The following is a 17,823-nucleotide window of genomic DNA, read 5'->3' as shown; positions in this document are numbered from 1 at the left end:
GTGAAGGTGTCGCCAATCACAACACCGCTGTCAACCACCTGTCCCACCTTGTTAGTGTCATCAAGGAAGATAACGATCGCTCCATTCATTCGGGACGCAGATTTAATACTATTGTATCCCACCACCTTCCCCACGGCCATTCCTGCCTCCTCCACCGAGCAGCCCACTGCCGGCAACAGCTTAACTGCGTGCCGGCGAGTGAGACGCTCAAACTCGGCAGCGGGCGTTTCCGCCACCGGCATGTTGCCTACCGGCGACGCCGGTCCACCACCGAAAAAAACCCCACCAACACTAACCACTAAGTTTTACAAAAAATAACTACAAGATAAAGAAAAAAACTATTACACATACTATCAAAAAAAAAAGATGAAAAAAAGTACTAGAAAAAGCACCAAAAATCGCTCAAACTTCCGCACTTCTCCCTCTCTCTATCCCTCCCACTCCTCACAGAAGAAGAAGAAGAAGAAGAAGAAGAAGAAGAAGAAGAAGAATTAGGGATGTCCAAATCACACCATTTTGAGATCGGCCGATTCCGAGTCCCGATCTGATACCTCTGCAATTTATTGAGGGGGGGAAGTGTGTGTGTTAACAATGCTACAAAGTGACCCAATTTTTTTTTTTTTCTAAAAAAGGATCTGAACAATATTTGTGTTGTTGTTTTACACTGACAGACCAATTTCTTGAGTCAAAGTTGGGTCAAATTGACCCAAGTTAGAGGATCGGTCCATTTTTGACCCATAGTTGGGTTATTTTTGATCCAACTGTTTTTAGAGTGTACTTAAAACAAATTGATGGGCTCTAATGTTCTTTTACTTTAGGAAGCAAAAATACATTATACTGTATATGTGCTTGAAACAAGCCAACTCTACAACAAACAAAAAGCTGCATTTGAAGCGCAAGCGAGCAAAAGGCATTTCATCTTACCATATCCTGACTTTGGGTCTGGACTCGCATCAGGCTAGACTACCGGCCTGGGTGGGATTTGGCGAGCCCTGCGAAGAACGTCCGACCCTCCGGGTTCGCGTTAGACTAGGCAAGGCGCTGGGCTCCCTAGGGCGTCACCGGCACGGGCGCCGTAGCTGCATCCGCGGGGATGGCACGAAGCACGAGGGTAATGCCCACGTATACCCTGAACTACACCTCTGGGAAAAGAAAAAGAGGTGAGCCTTGATTGGTCTTACGTACTGTGATGCTATTTTCAGGCGGTACAAAGCAAAATGGCCGCCTACTGAGAAGGATAAAAATGGGTGGATTTTACTGCTTACTGTAATTCATATTCTAGAAACGAAATATTGATCAGAATGATGCGTTTAGACTAGTGGGGACGCATAGAGCATTTTACCGAACTTTTTTTTTTTTTTACTTGACTTCCCCTTTAAATCTAACTCTAACAATTATTTTGCTAACTAAAAAAGTGATGTTCCGTTACATTGTAAGCTGTGTATCTGAACCGGATATTCATGAATGATGAGCTGTTGATATTTTTATTTATTTGTTCATTCCTCTCTTGTCAAATCGTCATCGTGGTTTCAAGGACGTTTAACTGCTGTGAGAGCAACAATAAATACACACAAAAATAGCATCTTACATTCATGTTTATAAGTGAAAAAAAATGAAGGTATGCTCATTTGAAATGCATGTGGTCTAAAGTGGATGCGATAGGATGAAGTAAAAGCTTCGGCCTTGGATTGTGAAAAGGTAATTGCGGGGGGGGGGGGGGGGGGCTGGGGGTACGTAGAGTTGATGTTACAGAATGCGTGCTTGCACTTCTCAGTCAGTGCAAGCTCTAAGAGGGTAAAAGACATGAGTATTGTCATTGATGTCATATGGTTTTTCTTTGCTTTTGAAAAGCTGATGCGAGTGAGTCACAATGATTCCGAGTGGCGGGCTGGGTTTATAAGCATTCGCCAGGTCACTTTTCTCGTCAGTCGGTCACGTATGACGTGTGGCAAAGTCTGACTGCCTTGTCAGCTTTAGTTGTTACCTTGAAGGACACGGCGGCACTGAGACGCTTCTTCATCATGAAGCCCTTCTTTCTGCTGCTCTTCTTCCTGCTGCTGGTGTCCCACGGATCTTCAGCCGTCATCACGGGGGTAAGTCGAAATGTAAGCAACGGAGGAAAAACACAATTAGTACTTCTTAATAGATGACAAGCGTTCATATTTGTGCAAGAGATTTCACAATCTTTAAGGGAACTCTTATTATTAGAGGACAATATGAGAGGAAATTTAAGGATTTAAATATATCACCAGTTGATTTATTTTTAGAATGCCTGTTGTGTTTGGGTCTTTAATAAAGCCGCGAATATATGTATTAGGAATAAATCATTTATAAATCAATAAATACATTTTGTAAAATTAAATATGGTTTTTGTCCTCAATTTTCTTTAGTGTTGTGAATCATGTAAACTCTGGCATTGTTTAAACTGGCATTTCTGATCATTGGTTTTAAGTATGCACAATATAGGAGAGGATTACAATAAAGTAAATGTTTCACTTTTTGTTGTAAATCAATTTGTCGCAGCTGCAATGTGAAAAACACAAAAAAAGGTCTGCATTCAGTTTCATTCCCCAAAACTAATAATTAAAAAAAAAAAAAAAATGGCCATATGTTTTTCACAAAGCAGCGACTATATATATATGTATATACATATATATATATATAATTTTGCCATTTTCATTATTTTGTTTTTGAAAATTTGAGTCATCCTCTTCAGCATTGATTGAAATGGGATTTACAAAAAATATTATATATATATATATAAATTCAAAACATATATATATATATAAAAAATAAAAAAATAAATATATATATTAATCCCATTTCAATCAATGCTGAAGATGTTGGCTCAAATTTTCAAAAACAAAATGATGAAAATGGCTAAATGACTATCAACCACCACAAAAACTATTCAAACTATTGCCACTTTTGGCGTCTCATCAAAATTAAAGTTATTTGACTCTTAAATGTATAAATCACCGTCTGCTATTTTCTGTTGTATGTTTTGACGAAAATGTCATTCCTATATACTATTGCCATTGTTATTAATATAATATAATATAATTAAATATTTGTAATTTAACTGAGAAACGACAACATCAATTATTAATAATGTAACACAGCAAAGGGCAGGCAAAACAGGAGCACCTGACATTTTTTTTCATTTACTACTACAGTTGGCATTGTGTAAAATCCCAATGTTCATCTTCCTGAAAGTTCAAATTGTACATTTAAGAGACATCACAAGCGTTACTAGAAGCCTTTTTTTTTTTAAATAATTTTACGCACACATTTGACTATTTCCAGGCATGCGAGACGGACTCCCAGTGTGGCGGAGGAATGTGCTGTGCAGTGAGTTTGTGGATTCGCAGCCTGCGTATGTGCACGCCCATGGGAGCAGAAGGAGACGACTGTCACCCCATGAGCCACAATGTGAGACCATCTCAAGATACCTTCCTCTGCCCAAGCATGAAATGACATGAATTTTTTGGCAGTGCCATGACTGAGGTTGTGAGTACTAACATGCCACTTACTGCATTGCATACCTTACACATCTTAAATCAAGTGAATTGCGTGTTCTTTTGTCCAGGTTCCTTTCGGTGGGAAAAGACATCATCACACATGCCCGTGTCTACCCAACTTGTCGTGCATCACGATAGAGGAGGGACGATCAAAATGTCTCTCATCATATCAGAGGGACCAAGACTACATCTGAAGAGCAATTCGTTCCCGCCACTGTAAATGTTTGCCCCGGTTGATGTATTTATTCAGATAGTATTTTTAATAGTGAGGTACATTTGATATGGCATCACGGTGGGACAGTGGTGACTTTGTCTGCCTCACACTGCAGGGGTTCGTGGTTCAAATCTGTGCTGCGGCCTTCCTGTATGGAGTTTGCACTCAATGTTCTCCCTGTGCTTGTTTATGTTTTGTTTGTCTACAGGTGCCTTGTGACTGACTGGCGACCAGTCCATGGTATAGAAAATAAACAAAAATGACTGGTCTCAATTGCCTTACTGTGTAACTGCTAAAGCAAAATTCTGCAATATCAATAAATGTGCAAATTTCAGAAAGTGTTGTTCTTTTATCTTGTAGATTTGTATACAGTACCTGAAAAATACTGTACTGCAATGAAAGCTTCTTGACAGAAAATAACTGGTAGAAGTTAAAGCGGCAGAGTTTTTCTTACCTCATTTGAAGTCATGTCAACCCGTGGCTGTCACTTTAAGACCGTGCACGTACTTGCACGCGCACCATGAACGAGCCTGACACAGATGCTGCAGTTACGCTTCGGCCAGAGGTGGCAGTCGCGAGTAAAAAAGTGACAAACTGCACAAAGATCCTTTAAGCTAACATTAAATGTACTTAAGTACTGGATCAAAAGTATTTTTTCCACATTAAATTGAAAGTAAAAGTATTTAAAAAAAGTGACCTTTCTTTGAGTACATTTAATTTAATTTCTATGTATTTAGTTTACTTAAGTAGTGTTGTTAAAGAGCTGCCTGTTGGCTAATGATTGAAGTTAGCTAGCAGGCTTTAGCCTGGCCATCACATTAATCATATCCCTAAACAAGCATGACTGGATGAATATATAAAGCTCCCACTCTTTATCCGCAAATGGGTCAAAATGGTTCAGTGACATGGTTTTAGTTTGTAAGATAAATGTGCAAAAAGCGTTTAAAGTGAATACGTCGCAATAGAAAAGTGATCGGGAAATGTACAAAATCATAGCATATACTGTACAGTAAGCACAAAAGTTGATGTTGTCCTTAGGGGGGGAAATTATTGCATTTGAGCCAACCTTGTTTTATATAAAATAATACTGACTTAAATAAAAAAATATATGGGGTGTGATTTAACCTTGATTGATCCAAATGTCTCATTCCTGCCTTCATCTGACTTGATTTTGTCATGCCAAGTTAAGGTTTTCAGCGGTTTTTCTTTTCCTTTTTTTGTATGTGTTTTGGGACTGGGAGCAGATGCAGCATTGTTGGCACAACACTCACATTGACACACATCCATGCGGGTTTGGAAAAGGACTGATTCCAATCTGAAGATATCTCATTCCAGGTTTTTTTTCCCTCTACATGTTCCTATGCAGAGGTGGGTAGTAACGAGTTATATTTACTCTGTTACATTTACTTGAGTAACTTTTTGAAATAAATGTACTTCCAAGAGTAGTTTTACCACACAATAGTAACGCTACTCTTACTCCGCTATCTTGGGCTACACTATAGTCGTTACCCGCCGGCCCATTCATACATTAGATTTGCCGTATTTTCACGTAAGCGCTCCGCTTTACTGACTGTGTGGGAGCATTTCTGCGGACACTAGTGATGTGGCGTTCACGAACAAATCGCGCCTTTTGAACGGCTCTTCAATGTGAGAGCCGTCACCACCGTTCGCTTTTGGAGGGAGCGTCATTTTCGCATATTAGCGTAGAGCAATTAACTTGCCTGCTTTAGCACCATGGCAGAAGTTAGAACACGGAGAGACGGAGCAAAGAAGAGAGGAGGTGTAAGTTTAAAATATATATATATATATATATTGTTGTTTTTTTAAATGATTTGAAGATGCCAGAATTTGCACATAATTTTATGTTTTTGTCTATCTGATACGGAAGCGTATTGCATTCACTTGAAAAAAGAACTCCTGTTTTTCTGACTAATTTTTTGGGGGAGCTTTGTTTTTTTGAGTTTTTATTTTTCCTGTTTTTCTGAATTTTTTTTTTCCATCAAAAAATATTCAGAAAAACAGGCTGAAAAAAAATATTCAGAAAAACAGGAGGACAAATTACTCAGAATAACAGGGGGGAATTATTCAGAAAACAGGGGGAAATGGTTTTAAAAAAACTGAAAAAATTATTTTAAAAAATTATTTATTTATTTATTAATTATATATTTTTAAAAAAATCCAAAGAACAACACCAGCTCTGTTTTTTGGATTTTCTTTTTTTCTTTTTACCTCTGAACTCCAAGTGACTTGTTGCAGACTCGCTAATAGCGGAAGCGGACACTTTCCCGCATACCTCCATATGCAATAAGATGGCCATGTTTACTTACTGGCTCTCAATAAAGGAATGAATGTGTATACTGTATTGTGGTTTGTCCTCTAATCTCTGAGGGAAACACCCCTTTGAAAAAAATATTCAGGAAAAACAGGGAAAAAAATATTCAGAAAAACAGAAAAATAATTATTTTATAAAACAGGGAAACATTACTCAGAAAAACTGAAAAGCTTATTCAGGAAAAACAGAGGAATATATATATATATATTTTTTTTTTAAACTGAAAAAAAAAAAAACTAAAAAAAACAGGGGAAAAAAACATTCAATAAAACAGAAAAAAACTCAAAAAATAAAGCTCCCCCCAAAAATTTGTCAGAAAAAAATGACTATTTTTTCCAATGAATGCAATATGCTTCCGTACTTCCGTAATCTGATGACATTGTTTTTAGGAAATAAATCAAACTTTATGTTCAAGCAGTTACTCAGTACTTGAGTATTCTTTTCAGCAAATACTTTTTTACTTGTGTTTGAGTGATTTTTTTTGATAACTACTTTTTACTTTTACTTGAGTAATATTATTTTGAAGTAACGCTACTCTTCCTTGAATACAATTTTTGGCTACTCTACCCACCTCTGCCCCTATGGCACATAAGAATTGTGCCATTGTAGAGCCAAATATGGAATTGTGCTGCCTGAACCAACTGAAAATAAGCATAGATTCCCAATGTGCAATGCATTTTTTGACTTAGTCAAATCAAACATTAAAAGTAATTTCATTGCGGAGGGTGTCATTGAGCACATTCATTATTGAACCTTAAGTGGGCATTGGCAGTGAGATGTGTCTTCCTCTGTATCTATTTTGCAAGGCAACAAGGCAAACAGCCTATGAGGCGTATCCGGAGTTTTTGAACAGGAAGCTGAAGAGGGGTTTTGCTCCAGCAGCTTGAGCAAGTACAGCTGGAAAACACCCCCAACGAATAGGGTAGATGCCACGGACTTCCGACTTCCGGGTTTTACACATCAGCGCCGTTTCTTGCCAACATTAGCACCCCTACCCCTGCGCCGCCCAACCGTGCACTCCCGCTTATCGGCGGGAGGGCGTCTCGGCTATCTGAAATGCTTCGGACACTGAGACAGACACACTCGCAGCCTCGCACCCGTCGACGGGAACGCGCAACAGAGGGGCACAAAGGCGGAAGCGCAAGTATTGGGACGTGGCCCACAAGTCGCAAACCGGAAACAATGTTGATGGGTGAAAACCCAGAAGTCGGAAGTCCCGCCTCCTTTGGAGAATATAGTCCATATCATGTAGCAGGTGCCTAAACAATGAAAAAGGTCAACGCTCCTCCATCTAAAACTCATAGAGGACCAGCAGCCGCAACATAATTATTCACCCGTTATTTTAGGTTCTATCCTAAAATAACAGGTGAATCCTATTACGCTCTAAAATGGAAAACTTGTCAACATATAACCAACTGTTTCCGCAGTTCAAAAGTACAGTTACAAATAATGTACGTTTGACAACTTCGGGATTTGATTCTGCGAATTCCTTCAAACGGAAAGCTGGTCCCAGACGTCTCAGCGTTTCATGAGCTTCTGACTTGTTGCGGCTTGTAAAGAAGGCTGTTTAAAAAAAAATTAAAAATTTAAAACACCCCAAAAGTGGCTATCCAGAGGTAACCAAAGATTGCTGCATAGGAAGATGCTCAACTCAAGAGAAATAAAATGGAATTGCATATCAACTCCGCGTATAATACGTGACTTGTTGGTACCGGAAGCCTGCACATTTCTTATGACGTCACAGAATCATACATGCACTTTATCCTCCAAGTGATAGCACATTTGTCCATACACGCAGTTTCAGCAGACGAGAATCTATCAGAGTAAGGCGTCGTCTTCCTTAGTCGTGCTCTCTTCAACCCACCAACAAGCGTCTGGCCAGTGACGCACTGACGTCATCGTCGGTGTGCGGAAAGAGCGTTTCTCTCGCAGCAGACAAAACTAAACCGGGTGATTTTTATTAAAACGATTCATCCACGAGTCAAAATACATTTTTCCCACTTGACCTGCTCTCATGGCGGACCTCCAAATGGACAGAGGAGCCCTGAGCGCCGCGAGCGTTTCGTCCGAAAACAGCATCGATATCGACGAGAAAGAGTTGGATAATATCACAAAGAAACACCGAGCAGGAGAAGACAACTCCGCGCTGCCGTTGCACTCACCCTGGACGTTTTGGTTGGACAGGTAGTTAATTTATCGCCGTCTTCCGCGTCGTCACTAAAAGTTTAGGCCCCGGGAAGAACACGGATGAAATGTGTAAGGCTGCAAGCTATCGAGCAGGCCTCCGGGGCTGGGAGCAAATGTTGCGGGATGTTATGTGAGTTGACCTTGTCCTATTTTCTCTGTAACGGTAGACTAGACAATCTGGTCATCGAGGTGGCCTCCAAAGCGAAAGTACGGCGTCAAGAGTTTTCATCGTCAATAATAAAGTTTGCATGTTATTTTAATACCATCTCCAGTGTCGTAAGTCGAATGACATCACATGAAATTTCGTTATGATGCCAACTTTATTTTAAGATCTCCACTGGAGCCAAAACGGATATTTTACCATGACCGGCAACTCGCCACCTATTATGCCGTGAATCGCGAGAGAACTACAAATACAGATTTTATACCAGTCATCTCAATGGCACAATGGATACGGCGGTCACCCCAAAAATGTCAGGTCATAGGTTCGAATCCAGCCCTGTATATTGTTTCAGCCAGGAATATACTGTGTGGTCCAGAAAGCAGCTTCAAGCACAGTATTTGGACAAACTTATCTTCATTTGTGAAAAGGCCATGAGTGGAGCTGCATAATGCAGTTGCAGAGGTATCACATTTCCTCATATTTGGGTACTTATCCTCTGTAAGTTCCATAACTGGCCCTGACCCCAGGACTTGAGCTCAATGCCATTTTCATCTTATACTATAAGTGTCAAAATCATCGTCCAGTCCAGATGAATTTAAGAGAGAAATATTTTTTTTCCCAGTCAGTATCGTCCCATAAAAGGGTACTCTACTGCATGTAGCAACTGGCTCCAATGAAGCAAATGGTATTTTAGTTATTTCACCTTTCTCTTTCCCAGCTCTCAGGGAAGACAGACACTCAATGTATTCCTTTTTGGGAATAGCAGACTTGCAGGGTAGACAAATGCACTCCAAAAATGAGCGTGGGGAAAAATCTTTAATTTTGCATTCAGTTATGTTTAATTGTTGTTTAATTTGTTGCCGTAGGTCATTGCCAGGCACAACTGCAGCAGAATGTGAATCCAATCTAAAGAAGATCTACACTGTGCAAAGTGTTCAGGTAAGCATTAGGGTCAGTTTTTAACACGCACGCACGCACAAATTCCCATTTGTCTTAATATAAAGTCTTTGACATTATTTAGTCAAAATAAAGGATAACACATTTCACACACATTACCACTTGAAATGGCTTTGTTTTGGTGGGGCAGATTAGCCACAGAAACAAACAAAACACTTGTTTTGGGTGTCTGTTTCCACAGCAGTGTTTTGGAGCCTGTAAATGCAAACATTTGAAATCGGGTCAAGTTGGCACCTTTGGAAATGGCAAAGTAACTTTATGTTTAAATCTGACAACAAGTGGGCATGCATGTTATGTCTGGATTTGCACCACCAACTTACTGTTGGTTAGGGATTCACCAGCAAAGTGTACTTTGTACCTTTAAAATCTATTTCCAGTGAAGCACACAAAAATAAACATACCACCCCCCTGCACACACGCACGCACGCACGCACGCACGCACGCACGCACGCACACACACACACACACACACACACACACACACAAAAAGCCATATGCGTTTTACATTTCGCACATGCACAATATTCTCATTATAAAGAAAAGAGTTTTCAAAAGTTGCTTTCTTTTCTTGTCTGCAGCTCTTCTGGAGCGTGTTCAATAACATCCCACCAGTCACAGCCCTTCCTTTGAGATGTAGCTATCACCTAATGCGTGGAGAACGGAGACCACTCTGGTATGTCTGTCCAACTGTCATTTCTTCTCTTGACGTATTGTTTATATTTATAGCAGCATACTCTTGGTTAAGCTTCACGTCACACATTCGGAGGAGCGGCTATTACCGGTAATACTGTGTGGCCAGCAGTTATACATGAGACTACATCATCTGTAGTCCCAAAACTCATTGGACGATTTATTAGGTACACCTGCACGACATATCTAAGACCCTGCGAACGTGTTTGTTTGTTTGTTGTTTACGGTTGTAAACGGCACTGAATACTCAAAGATTTTGTTGATGTTATAGGGTAACAATAGTACAACAGATGAATTGACAAAGCTCATTAGATACAAGTATCGATAATACACTGTTGTGGTAGCTGAGTGTATGTATATTAGTGTCCAACTAACAACTTGAATAGACCAGTGTTCTACAACCAGCTTTTTATTCATTTCAATATCAAATATCAAATGTACCTGCTATCATTTTATTTTGGTCTTTTTCCCTCCAACAGGGAAGAGGAGAGCAATGCAAAAGGAGGCGTATGGAAGATGAAAGTACCCAAAGAAAGCACTGTGGGTGTTGCCGCAAGAGTTGCTTGATCTTTGTTGTCGTAACGCATTATACACGTAGTCCTCAACTTACGAACACGATGGGCACCGAGAGGCTCTTTGTAAGTCGAATTGTTTGTAAGTCCGTACATATTCAATTTGGTTTTAAAATGAAATTTTATTCAATTAAAAAAATTTAATAATGTAAATTAGGAGTGTTAGAAAAAATCTATTCCGCAACATATCGCGATATTACAGCGCGCAATTCTCAAATCGATTAGATATGCTGCTGAATCGATAGTTAAACATCATTTTTTTATGGGAATATTCAACAAAACGTCTTATTTAGGATTAGGATTTACACATTAGGCATAGAAGAATGTTATATTAATGGAACGTTAAGCCTTAATATTTTATTTCAGTGCTGTTCAAACATGAAACAGACTGCAACCTGTTTGTTAAATGCAGTGGCTCAGTTATAAGCCTGAAGTTTCACATAAATAAATACATTTTCATACAAATCTTATAGTTTACATGTACAAGTTTACTGATTAGTATTTTTTAAATTTGAGTAAAAATTTTTTGCAGTAATCAATTTATAGATTCGTATCGGGATTAATCGGTATCGAATCGTGACCTATGAATCGTGATACGAATTCAATCGCCAGGTACTAGGCAATTCACACCCCTAATGTAAATATATATATTTTTAATTTAATCATCTCTCTCTTTCTATATATATATATATATATATATATATATATTTAAATAAAAATATTATATATATATATATATATATAATATTAAAAATAAAAAAAAATATATATATATATATATATATATATATAATATTTAAATAAAAAAAATATATAATTAAATACAAATATATATATATATATATATATATAATATTTAAATAAAAATATATTAAAACAAATAAATATAATTAAATTATATACAGTTCATACTATATAGTCACATAGTGTCTATACATAAGCATAAAATAATGCAAAAAAAAAAAAAAGTAAACGATGTGGGACAATATTATTGCAGTCTTTAATCTCTGAAAACCCCCACGAAATAGTGAGATACAACCAAAGATAAACCCCATAACGTATGAATTTTGGCCCCAAATACAAATCAGCGATAAGCACTGTTACTGCATTGTCGTCCAATAGAAGTTGAGCTGCAACTACAATTACTGTATGCAGTGTCCGCATTTTATTTGTTAGATCAGGGGCTTTGTATCCATTTGAGATATTGACAAGGGAACTATTTGTATTCTCTGCCTCTTGTTTCAGTATGCAGTTTGGAAAGAATTGTTACTTGCTACAGTTGGGGAGCAGTTTGCAGATTACTGTGCCTCGGGTACCGTACACTACTTTTTCATCTTATAATGCTGAAGTCGGTTCTTATTTACTTACTGGCGCATTGGCTCACTTGTCTGTCTGCGCTCTCTCTCTCTCTCTCTCTCTCTCTCTCTCTCTCTCTCTCTCTCTCTCTCTAAACTGTAGATGACGAGGTTGTTGGTGTCAGTGTAAGTGTCAGAGATCGGGAGGACGTTGTACAAGTTTGGAATAAAGATGCATCTCTTGCTAATGAAGCAAGTATCTTGGGAAAAATCAACGAGCTTCTCCCATGCATATCTTTTAAAGCAGTTTTTTATAAATGTAAGTATGCCATTTATTTATTTATTTATTCTTTCCAAATTTTTATTTCGAACATGCATAAAAAATTTTTTTTTTTAAATGAAATAAAAATTGTGAAGTTGAAAAAAATAATAAGAAAAAAAACAATAGAAGCAAATAAGAAACAAAACTCAATATCATATTAAAGGTGCATTGTGCTGTTTAAAAAGGTCATGTTAAAGCTTTACTACATCATGCATGCTAAAACCAATGCCCAGAGGAGTCCTGACTGTTTTACTCTGACTGCACCAATCAGCTTTTATCTTCCCTTTATAGTAGAGTGTGCGGACCCTCACATTCCACAGTTTCTTTGGGGAGGGGAGGGGAGGGGCGGAGTTTTTCTTCCCTCATTTGAAGTAATGTCTCCGTTTGTCAACTGTGGCTGTCGCTTTAAGATCGGGCACGTACTCGCACGCGCACCATGAACGAGCCTGACACAGATGCTGCAGTTACGCTTTGGGCCAGAGGTGGCAGTTGCGAGTAAAAAAGGGACAAACTGCACAAAGATCCGTTCAAGTAGCACTAAGGAACTTTTCAACCTTAATACATTATTTTCATAACTCCTCTGATGAAACATCGACTTAAAACTATTTGAATGGTACCTTTGCCATGGCCTGAGGGGGTCTGTATTATTTTTACTGTTACTAAGCAACTTTGAGGAGGATGGTAGGAACACTGCCACACAAAAAAACTACAAATTGCTGGCTGCTTTCTGGCCTACGTCACTTTCCTCTTTCCCAATTCGTTACAAAGACGGAAGTCAATTTGAATGTTGACGCGCGAGCGCTGCTTTAATGGCAGAAGCTGCAGAACAACTGAAAAGTTTTGTCTGTGGAGACAAAAAAGGAAATGGGAAGTTCCTCGAATAAAAGGACAGTCAAGGCTCAACATTGGTCCGAATTTTAGTCCCTGGCGTGAGCTTAAAAAAAACAACGCGATGCGCTTGTTCTCATAGGAAATGTGGTACCGCTTTTGTCTTTTTGGCATTTAAGATAAAACTATGAATGTTAAGTTTATGTCAAAACTAATTTAGAATCAGTATACAGGATTGTTGTCTGAACACTTTGCACAGGAATTATGTTTGAACAAAGGAAACCTTTAAACAAATGTTTGTTGGGTTCATTAGATTAAAATCGTAATCGTCCTGAATGTCTGTAAAAATCGAGATTTTATTTTTGGGCCTTATCGTCCAGGTTAAGCCATTAAGGTCTTAAAGCGCCTGGCAGATCATGCCTCTGTAAAAAATGGTGGCTGATTTGAGAAGTTTTCCTGGAAATTCAACATGCCTACTAAATAATTGCTATCTCACCCCCTAAAACATTTGAGAGCTTACACCTGTGGCTTTCACGCCAGCCTTTTTATTTTGTTACTTTATTATTATAAACCTTCAATATATCTTTTTTTCCAAATCAACAAACTTCACACAAAGAAATCCAATAAAACAAACCAAATAATGTGTGAATAATACAAACTTTTCACATATTATTTTTTGTTTGAATTATGTTTTTTTTTGTTGTTGTTGTATTTCCTTGTGTGAAGTTTGAGGATAAAAAAAAAATTCATAATGTGTGAGAGCCATACTGATAAAAATGATAAATCTAAGTTTTCATCTCTTGCATAGTCACATACAACCACTGACATTTTTGTCCTAGCCGGAGTGTGTTTTGCTCGGTTCAAGGCAAATATTGCTTTCAATAACGAGGTGCGCCCAGAGTAACAATGTAACAACAGTGTAGCATCTGCAGGTACATTTACATTCAACATTGGGATGCCGTTGTAATAACACCGGGGAATCGAGTGATAATTATTTCTCCTCTATTCTGTTTCAAAGCTGTCGAAATCTTCAACATCCTCATTGTCCACAAACATATGTCTTAACAATATATCACTTTTGACTGATTCGAAGGCCTCCAGCACTGTCGTCCATCGCCGTCATTTATTTCGTAACTCTCGCAAATCTGCGTCAGCCACGGCTGCTAAAATAAAAAATACAAAAAGAAATCCAGGAAATGCTACGAGGCCCACGTCACCCTCGCGTGTCTATCATGAGGTATTTCATCGGCCAAGAGACCAAAAATTGGTAAAAAATAATAATAAAATTGGGGGTGTGCACTGTGCAGCTTATATACTGGTACGCTGAGTAGATTGTGCTTTAAAGTACATGTACAGATCAAATTTGAAGGTCTTGGATTTTTACTGCAATGTTATTCACCTTGAATCATTTTTCATTTTACAGCTCACATGGAACATCATGCCTTTGAAGGAGGACGTTCAAGACATTAGATAGTGCACTTTTCTTTTCCCCCCTATCTGAACTGTACCTGCCTTGACTAATTGACGCTGTCCACAAGAGAATCAAGGGTATTCTCTAGGGATGCACTGAAATGACATTTTTGGGCCGAATCCGAAAATGAGAAATGCTTGGCCGAAAACCGAAACGCCGCAAAAAAAATTATGCCAATTTTTTTATTATCATTGAAATTATAATATTATTATCAAATATTTAGGCCTGTTTAGCACAGGCATTTTAAAGAAGCCCAATCTAAATTGAAATGCGTCCACACCACAGACATCAGAGACATGTTGGCGAATGTTACATTAAACATCAAACGCTGGGTGAGCAACTGAGCATTGTCTGGCGGTGCAATTGCACTTTATACTCAATGTACAGTACCTCGCACCGGCGGGTGCGGATGACGCATTTGTAAGCTGTTTGGAGCGGGACTTGGTGTGGCGCACTTAAAAACAGCACATTCACATATTCACCAACGTTTAAAAATAAGTCAATAAATGTGTTCGCACCGGCAAATCGGCTTTGGGAACGCACTGCAAAGTCACACGCGGCGTCCTGTACAGATCTGTCGCCACCCGGACATAGCGCTAAGTGTTCACTTGTTTAAAACTGTTGATAGCAATAGTGCTAACATTAGCTAAAGTATTAGCCAGAATGCAAGTGAAAAAGTGGAAGCGCTCGAGGGGCTCTCATCAAAGAAAAAAATGGAAGGCGCTGCAGGAGAATGAGTGTCTCACCTGTAGTACCCTCTCCTTCTCCGGTGTGCACAATGAAGCTGCCGGTACTCACTAACGGCAGCGAGCAGCAAGGCGGACGCTCACTCCCGTGTGTTTGGTGTTTCATTCAAACAGACGCTTGCTTGCAGAAATTCGTTTTTTTTTTGCTTGCGTCACCACAACATCCTCTTTCGGCCATATTCTTTCGGCTTGAATATAATTTTCGGGTGCTGAATATTCGGTACATCACTAGTATTATCAATATATTTTTATAACTGGTTAAAAAAAAATCTTCTTGTCTACAAATCTATATTGTCCTGTGGTTTTTCTTTTTTAAGACAAAAAAAGGTTGTGCTTTACCTTGACTAGTTTCGGCAACGACTGCCGCTTTCCTCAGAAGCTGTCAAACTGACAGTTGTGACGCTCAGAAACATCAGCTGATAAGTAGGGGTGCACCGATCACAATTTTCTGGCCGATCTCCGATCTCTTAAAAAGTCTGACCTGCCAATCCCGATTTTTCTGATCTAAATATTTTTTTCATAACGAGCAGCATACACCTTCAGAGTTCCAATCTTATTTGATTGGAAAACATTGAACAATATCTGTGAAATAATACAAACGGGTTGTTTTAACTGCAAATGAAGTAGTTCTCTGAAATAAAAATGAAAAGCCTATTGGTCATCTCAGCAGAAGAGGACAGTGACTGACTTTTTCAGACCTCTGAGGAGGGAGATGAGATCGGTGGAAAAGATCGGTTTATATTTAAGGGATCGGCCGATCACCCAAAACTAAGCACCCCTACTGATAAGTCACATCACAACTAAGTCATCGCCAAAACTAGTCAAGGTAAAGATAACTATCGAATGACTGATGCCTTGTTTTACTTGGACTGTTGAAAGAATGTATATCTTTACATTCAGCATTGACTGATTTCCAGCAATTTTGTCATTTCACTGTCCCACAGCTCACAGAGTTGTTTCCTTGTATAATGTTAGCTGCTATGTTATTTTATATAAACGTTCGCTTTTATCCACTCGTAAAAATGTTTGCATTCAATAGAATTTTTACCAAAGCAGTTTAGGAAGTTTGTCGTCGCAATTGATAGAAATGTCAAGGTGTGAAATGAATGTCACAATGTGTTCCTTGCATCTTCGTCAATCGTGTGTACGTAATCAGGGTAACACTTGAATGAGAATCAGCCCACTCACAGTGTCCCACTCTGACAAAGCCATATGCAGCAGTAAAATCGATATTCTCCAGTGAAACGTCTCTTGGAATGTTCCGGCCGCAGCACATTTGTTTTAATGCTAAGTGGTAAAAGTAGAACTCCCATTTTCACAAATGGAGTCATAGATCATTTGATATATTAAAGTGAACAGAAATTGCACATTTTCTGGCATTGATTTGTACTTGTCTTTCCTGTACCAATAAATATTTCAACTTGTACAGCTGTGTTGTTTCAAGAAGTATTTGTTGATGTAGCACTTCTTTAAAACGATGCACTCTTGTTGAAGTGACAACGGCTTTCTAAATTTAATGTCAATCACATTTTAGCAAGAACATTTTTGTTCAAGATCGAAGGGCTTTTCATTGCCGTGAGTTTACATCACTACTTTACAAACTCAACATACTATTACATTGCAGTCTTAACTCCTTGACAACCAGCCACTTTGACTGAAGCAACCCCCTTTGCTCCCAGCTGTTTTACTAGATTTTGAATGATTTTGCAAGGCCCACAGCACATTGTGTTCTTATTGCTATAAAAACATCCTATAACCTAACAAAATAAAGATTGGAGTCTCTTCTTTCATCAGGATAAAAAAAAAGAAGAAGTATACTTCGACCAGTTTCTGTTTTGCAGCAATGAGCATTAGAATATAGCTAAGTTTCATCATTATTCACAAACCTGTTGAAAACACTAGCAAAAAGAGTGTTGCAACATGGTTGATCTCGTATACTCTATTGCAAACCTGCTGGCCGTTTTTTTGTAATATCTACCATTGCTTTAAGCGATCTCTTCAGGTCAGAGGCTGCATCAAAGCCTTCTGTATGCTCTAGCATAAAAAAACAAACATAAAAAACAAAAGTTTTTGGGACCATGGCAATTTTTAAAATAGAACGTTTTTATATGTTTTTTTGGAAACAAATGAGTTAATATTTCTGGTGTATTTTTGTAGTTCATTTTTGGCTAGCCTGTTTATGCATTTCACACTAAACTAAATTCATGGACTTCAAAGTATATAGGCTATATAAAGCTATGAATGTCACCACTAGCCTTTTCTTTTATGTATCCTTTTCATAGCATTTGGACATGCAGTATAATCCAGTAAAGCTGGACAGGTACATTTATCATGATTTCTTAAAATTAAGAAGATTATGTATGATTTTATTTTTTTTATGAAAGGAAATAAATATTTAGAAAGAGTTTTGAACTCATTGTGATTACAATAGCTGGAGGCTATTCCCACACATTAGCATTTGACAAATACAAGATTAATATTAGACAAATGTAAAACATTTTTAGCTTCCTCTTCCAGGTAGGTGG

The 17,823-nt window shown here is 38.3% G+C and overlaps 2 protein-coding genes across 3 annotated transcripts; both read left to right on the top strand.

Moving 5' to 3' along the window:
• Positions 1-1,951: 1,951 nt before the first annotated feature.
• On the top strand, positions 1,952-3,902 carry prok2 (prokineticin 2). 2 transcript variants are annotated; one of them, XM_086087574.1, is made up of 3 exons: positions 1,952-2,093; positions 3,307-3,432; positions 3,590-3,902. In XM_086087574.1, the coding sequence occupies exons 1-3, from the start codon at positions 2,022-2,024 to the stop codon at positions 3,713-3,715; spliced, it is 324 nt and encodes a 107-aa protein (XP_085943700.1). In that variant the 5' UTR covers positions 1,952-2,021; the 3' UTR covers positions 3,716-3,902. The 2 variants fall into 2 exon arrangements, with proteins under 2 accessions (XP_085943700.1, XP_085943698.1); XM_086087572.1 differs by having other exon boundaries at positions 1,979-2,105.
• A 4,013-nt stretch (positions 3,903-7,915) lies between these two features.
• Positions 7,916-16,724, top strand: LOC147166949 (eukaryotic translation initiation factor 4E type 3-like). The gene is made up of 7 exons (XM_086087899.1): positions 7,916-8,251; positions 9,284-9,356; positions 9,953-10,047; positions 10,544-10,604; positions 11,882-11,948; positions 12,095-12,250; positions 14,505-16,724. The coding sequence occupies exons 1-7, from the start codon at positions 8,082-8,084 to the stop codon at positions 14,549-14,551; spliced, it is 669 nt and encodes a 222-aa protein (XP_085944025.1). The 5' UTR covers positions 7,916-8,081; the 3' UTR covers positions 14,552-16,724.
• The last annotated feature ends 1,099 nt before the right edge of the window (positions 16,725-17,823 follow it).

This window comes from Leptonotus elevatus, chromosome 10, assembly GCF_054856555.1.
Source record: "Leptonotus elevatus isolate MCC_2025b chromosome 10, RoL_Lele_1.0, whole genome shotgun sequence".
Taxonomy (NCBI): Eukaryota; Metazoa; Chordata; class Actinopteri; order Syngnathiformes; family Syngnathidae; genus Leptonotus; species Leptonotus elevatus.
The sequence above is the reverse complement of the archived record's forward strand: the minus strand, read 5'-3'. Positions and strand labels throughout refer to the sequence as shown.

What these genes read in the sequence shown, in the direction of transcription:
- prok2 (XM_086087572.1), top strand. Translation starts at nt 2,022, where the DNA reads ATGAAGCCCTTCTTTCTGCTGCTCTTCTTCCTGCTGCTGGTGTCCCAC. An exon ending in TCACGGGGGTAAGTCGAAAT is followed by an intron (nt 2,106 to 3,306) that starts GTAAGCAACGGA and finishes GACTATTTCCAG; the next exon opens with GCATGCGAGACGGACTCCCA. An exon ending in GTCACCCCATGAGCCACAAT is followed by an intron (nt 3,433 to 3,589) that starts GTGAGACCATCT and finishes TCTTTTGTCCAG; the next exon opens with GTTCCTTTCGGTGGGAAAAG.
- LOC147166949 (XM_086087899.1), top strand. Translation starts at nt 8,082, where the DNA reads ATGGCGGACCTCCAAATGGACAGAGGAGCCCTGAGCGCCGCGAGCGTT. An exon ending in TGGACGTTTTGGTTGGACAG is followed by an intron (nt 8,252 to 9,283) that starts GTAGTTAATTTA and finishes TTGTTGCCGTAG; the next exon opens with GTCATTGCCAGGCACAACTG. An exon ending in TAAAGCAGTTTTTTATAAAT is followed by an intron (nt 12,251 to 14,504) that starts GTAAGTATGCCA and finishes TTCATTTTACAG; the next exon opens with CTCACATGGAACATCATGCC.